The sequence below is a fragment of the Octodon degus genome, unplaced genomic scaffold, assembly GCF_000260255.1.
Source record: "Octodon degus isolate 3935 unplaced genomic scaffold, OctDeg1.0 scaffold00076, whole genome shotgun sequence".
Lineage (NCBI taxonomy): Eukaryota > Metazoa > Chordata > Mammalia > Rodentia > Octodontidae > Octodon > Octodon degus.
In genome coordinates, this window is record NW_004524652.1 from 9,370,310 (window position 1) to 9,375,281 (window position 4,972).

The 4,972-nt window shown below is 43.8% G+C and overlaps 1 protein-coding gene across 1 annotated transcript in view; it reads left to right on the forward strand.

Moving 5' to 3' along the window:
- Erp29 (endoplasmic reticulum protein 29) overlaps positions 1 to 2,327 on the forward strand; it is a 12,275-nt gene extending 9,948 nt beyond the window's left edge. Inside the window, 1 exon segment of the mRNA XM_023720593.1 lies at positions 1,507 to 2,327. Within this exon segment, the coding sequence (XP_023576361.1) occupies positions 1,507 to 2,009 (503 nt within the window). The 3' untranslated portion in view covers positions 2,010 to 2,327.
- The last annotated feature ends 2,645 nt before the right edge of the window (positions 2,328 to 4,972 follow it).

Here is a 4,972-nt window from a genome sequence, read left to right on the forward strand (position 1 = left end):
TTTTTTTTTGGCGGAACCAGGGCTTGAACTCAGGCCTGGGAAGCACTTATTCTACTGAGCCATCTCCCTGGCCCCTCAGGTACGGACTTTAAAAACCTGAGGCTCATGGAACTTAAGTGACTTCATAAACCACAGGGTACAGAGGAGCTCAACCAGAACTCCATCATGGGCATGCTGGCACATGCCTATAATTCCAGCCCTTAGGAGGCTGAGGCAGGAGGATTTCCATTTCTTTAAGGCCAGCCTGAACTACATAGTAAGACCTTAATTCAAAAAAAACAAAAGAAAAACAGTAATAGCTAACATTACATGTTTACTGCATGCCAAGCTACTATGGTTTTGTTTTTTTTAATTTGATACAGGATCTTGCAGTGATCCTTTGTCTCAGCCTCCCTAGCTGGGACTACAGGCATGTGCAACCATGCCAAGGGTTCTGGGGCAGCATGTGGTATGAGGGATCAAATTCTGCTCCTTGTACTTGTCAGGCATGCACTTAGACCGCCAAGCTATCTCCCTAGCTCTACTATGTGTATTTCATCCTATGACACTTCTGATGGAAATGCTATGGTACATTCCCCCCCACTTTTCAAATCTATAGCTCACTAGCACAGAGCCTGCCTGGTAAGTGCAAGGTACTGGGTTTGATTCCCAGTCCACACACCCCCACCCCAAATTTTTTTTATTTTTTCAAATCCAGAAACTGATTCCTAGAATAAGCTGTTACATGACAGAACTAGGATTAGAACCTTAGATCTCTGATAGTATTATTCAGTAATATTTGTCCTGGGCCATTTCTTACGGAGGTCTAAGAAATCAGTTGTCACAGTATCAACTACTGGTTAGGAAGGGCATTGCAAATACTACCAGGAACTAACTAGCACTCAGCTCTGAAGGTCTCTTGTACACTTATCCTCCCAACAACCCTTGTAGGGCAGGGACTATATTCCATTACCTATCACATGACCCCTTTTCTCACTAAGCTCCAGTCAGATTAGAATTTGTAACCTTAAATAGTCCAAGGTTAGGAGAGCACTGTGAGACAGTTTTCCCTTATTTGCAGGAAGCTGGCCAGATGACATCTGGTCCTTGGGTTATCATCAGAAGCCTTCCATGGTTGTTGAAAGTGGACTTTCTTACCATTTTTTTTTTTTTTCCGGAACTGGGGATTGAACTCAGGCCCTTGTGCTTGCCAGGGAAGCACTTATTCTACTGAGCCATCTCCCCGGCCCCTTTCTTACCATTCTTGTCCCATCACTTTTTATTTTCATTATGACACATAATAACTTATGTCAGAGAGCTTGCTGGTCTGACTCACAGCTCAGTCCTTGGTACCTAAAACAGCACCTAGCGCATAGTAGACATATTCACAAGGAAGAATTAAACCTAAGCCCTCACTTTCAGCCATTACATAGCCAAAGTTATTCCTTCCCTTTGCCCAGTTAGATCCCATCGTAATGTTCTGCCCATGTCATATTCTTGCCTCTCATATATGGTTTCTGTTCACAGATTATGGTGACAAACTGAACATGGAGCTGAGTGCAAAATACAAGCTGGACAAAGACAACTACCCAGTCTTTTATCTCTTTCGGGATGGGGACTTTGAGAACCCAGTCCCATACAGTGGCACAGTTAAGGTTGGAGCCATCCAGCGCTGACTAAAGGGGCAGGGGGTGTACCTGGGGATGCCTGGTTGCCTGCCTGCCTATGACGCCTTGGCAGGGGACTTCATCAGGGCCTCTAGTGTGGAGGCCCGCCAGGCCCTCCTGAAGCAGGGGCAGGACAACCTGTCAAGTGTGAAAGAGACTGAAAAGAAGTGGGCTGAGCAATACCTGAAAATCATGGGGAAAGTGCTAGATCAAGGCGAGGACTTCCCAGCAACAGAGATGTCTCGAATCACAAAGCTGATTGAGAAGAATAAGATAAGTGATGGGAAAAAAGAGGAGCTCCAGAAGAGCTTAAACATCCTAACTGCCTTCCAGAAGAAGGGGGCTGAGAAGGAGGAACTGTGAAAAACCACTCTGGAGTGTGCCAGGGTTTGCTGGGGTAGGGAAAAGGGGAGAATTACCTGCTGGCTGCAAGACTTGTGCGATATAAGGGGGGAGTGGAAAAACTGGTACTAAACCAGAAATCTGAGCCCTGAATATGCCTGGACATGGATGCTGATGTGACTACGCTTAAGACACCTGGAGAGCCAGTCTGGAACAGCTGGAGCATTTAACGATTAGCGAAGGAATCGGTGCTGTGCAGAGGCAGATACTGCCTAGGTCCTTGACAAGTGTAATTCTGATCCAAATAAAGTTTCAGTGTTTTGGTTAAATGGATCTGAAGCCATTTCTTTCTTTTTCAAATTAATTCTGGGCTATGACTTGCTTTCCTCTTTGAATTTGTTTTATAAATTCACAGGGATTCTACTCTGCCAGGGATACAAATTATCCTACTAACTGGAAACCTGTCCCAGTTTAAGGTACAATCCTTGTTACTTTACAATGACATTGAGTCCTGTGGATTAATTGTAAGTGGTAAAATATGTTGCCCTTATTAAGATTGAATAGCAACACTGTTAACACCAACATTGGGAACAATTTTTTTTCATGATCTATGATATATATTTCTTTGTGGAGTTTAGACAACTGATATAATTCAGCCCATTTTGAAAACTAAAATTATTTCCCAGTTAAGTGGCTTGATCATTATTTACTTAGTAAATAGCAACTTCTAAACAGCAGCATGGACCTGGGTGTGGTGGTGCACTCCTGTAATCCCACCTCTTACAACGCTGAAGCAGGAGGATCACCATTTGTTACAAGGCTAGCCTGGGCCATATAATGAGCTCAAGGCTAACCTGAACTACATAGTGAAAGCCTGTCTCAAAAAAACTGGCAATCATTGTACTTTGGTTTTTTCTCAAGAGCAGTGAGCAATTATCTGCAATGGTAAGCTTCCCAACTGAACACCTCATATTTAACCACTTAAATCCCATTAGGAGAGACCAGGGATTTAGCTAAGTGGTGTGGCAGCCCGCCTGGCAAGTGCAAGGTTGTGAGATCTATTCCCAGTATCTGGGAGGAAAAAAAAAAAATCCCCATCAGGCTGAGAATCATGGTACACAACAGTAATGCCAGCACTTGGAGGCTGAGACAGGAAAACTGCTGTGATTTTTGAGGCTCTCCGGGGCCCTGTAGTAAGTTCAAGGCTAGTCTGGACTATATAGCAAGGCCTTGTCTTTTTAGACAAAATAACAGCCATCAAACTACAGCTTCTCAAGTGTCTAGATGCATGCACAGAACACAAGTTAAATGGAGTTGGCAGATAAAACATTGAATTATTTTCCTTAATTTCATCTGCACTGGAATCTATGTCACTGAAAAAAAGTTGAACATTCATGTTCAACTATATATTTGTCTAATACTTTCCATATTTCCTTGTTTTTGAGACAGGGTCCTGCTGTGTAGTCCAGCACAGCCTCCTAGTGCTGACTTTACTGGTGTAATGCCACGTAGCATGAACAAATTTTCTAAAATGATGCAAATGAGACAGGCAAGGAGTGCCTGACTCATTTCCTGGAGGAGTGTCATGGCTTGGCTAGCAGCTGACCTCCCCCATCTTCCCTTTGCTACCCCTTGCACCCCAATGGACTGAGGAGTCTGCTTTGGTATCTTCCCTGGCTATCAAATCATACCATTTGTCATTTCAAGAAGAGTGCAGCCCAGCCAGCCTGTGGAGCCCTCCCCAACTCCCATCACTTCAGATGCTTTTTTGAAGGAGGGGGCACCCTAAGGTGGCTTAGATCAGGAAGGGAGCTAGGTCCCTCATTTGCATACTGGACATTCTTGGTGCTTTTTCAACCTTGCTCCTTATTGAAACAGGCCACCTAAGGGCAACTATGTAAGCAGCACTCCCCAGCCACTTTTGGGTTTTAGCCTAGGAGGGCTCCTCTGTGTACTGGCCACTTTGTGCTCAGCATAGTCCCTGGTTAGACTCACTTCAGTGTGGCATTCTATAAACCTCATGATTCCTCATGTAGTGTGGAGGTTTTTATCCTGAGTTTAGACAGAGCCGTAGTTTCTAAAGGACAAGCAACAAACACTCAGCTGTTAACACCAAAGAGCTCCAGAGACTGGAAGCAGAGACCACAACCAGTGAGACCTCAACCTAGTGTCCAGCACAAGCTGGCATCACACAGTGATGGCCAGCAGAGGCAGCAACCAGCAGCTGGTTGTGTCAACTGTTGGCATCCAGCCTTAGCTGGTATCATCTGGTAACATTAGGACTGCCAACAACTGTGCTTTGCTGATTCACAATTCCCCTGTGAATCAAGCAGAACCCTAAGCTGACTGGATATGCCAAGAGTAATAATTTACAAGTAGCGCTTAGTAATTGATAACCAAAGACATGTTACAGGTAGTCATATCAACAGACATTCATAAAGAAATAATCTAGAAACTTGAACATAACTATGAAGAATAAGAATAGAAAATGGTGTAGGGTGGAGAGACTAGATTTTGCTTATTAGGGACCTATGTCTCCTATATGCTGGAGGTTACGGAAAAGATGTGTACCTCCCAAGCATAAATTGAGGTTCCAGGAAGCCCAGAGATATCATTATAAGCATTTGATTCATAGCACTCATCACTGTAACAAACATCTGTCAAGGAAGTAACACCATCTAAATATACAAGAACATTAAAAATCTATGCCTGGGGACTGGGGAGATAGCTCAGAGGCATAGGCACAAAGACTTCAGTTTGACCTCCAGCCCCCCAGGCTGTGCCAGCTGGAACCGGATGTGGTAGTGCATGCCTATAATCCCAGCACTCAGGAGGTTGAGATAGGAGGATCACTGTGAGTTTGAGACCAGCCTTGCAGCTACAAAAGTGAGCATAAGGCCAGCCCAAACTGCATAGTGAGACTGTCTCTAAATAAATAAATAAATAAATAAATAAATAAATAAACAAACAAATAAAAATAAATT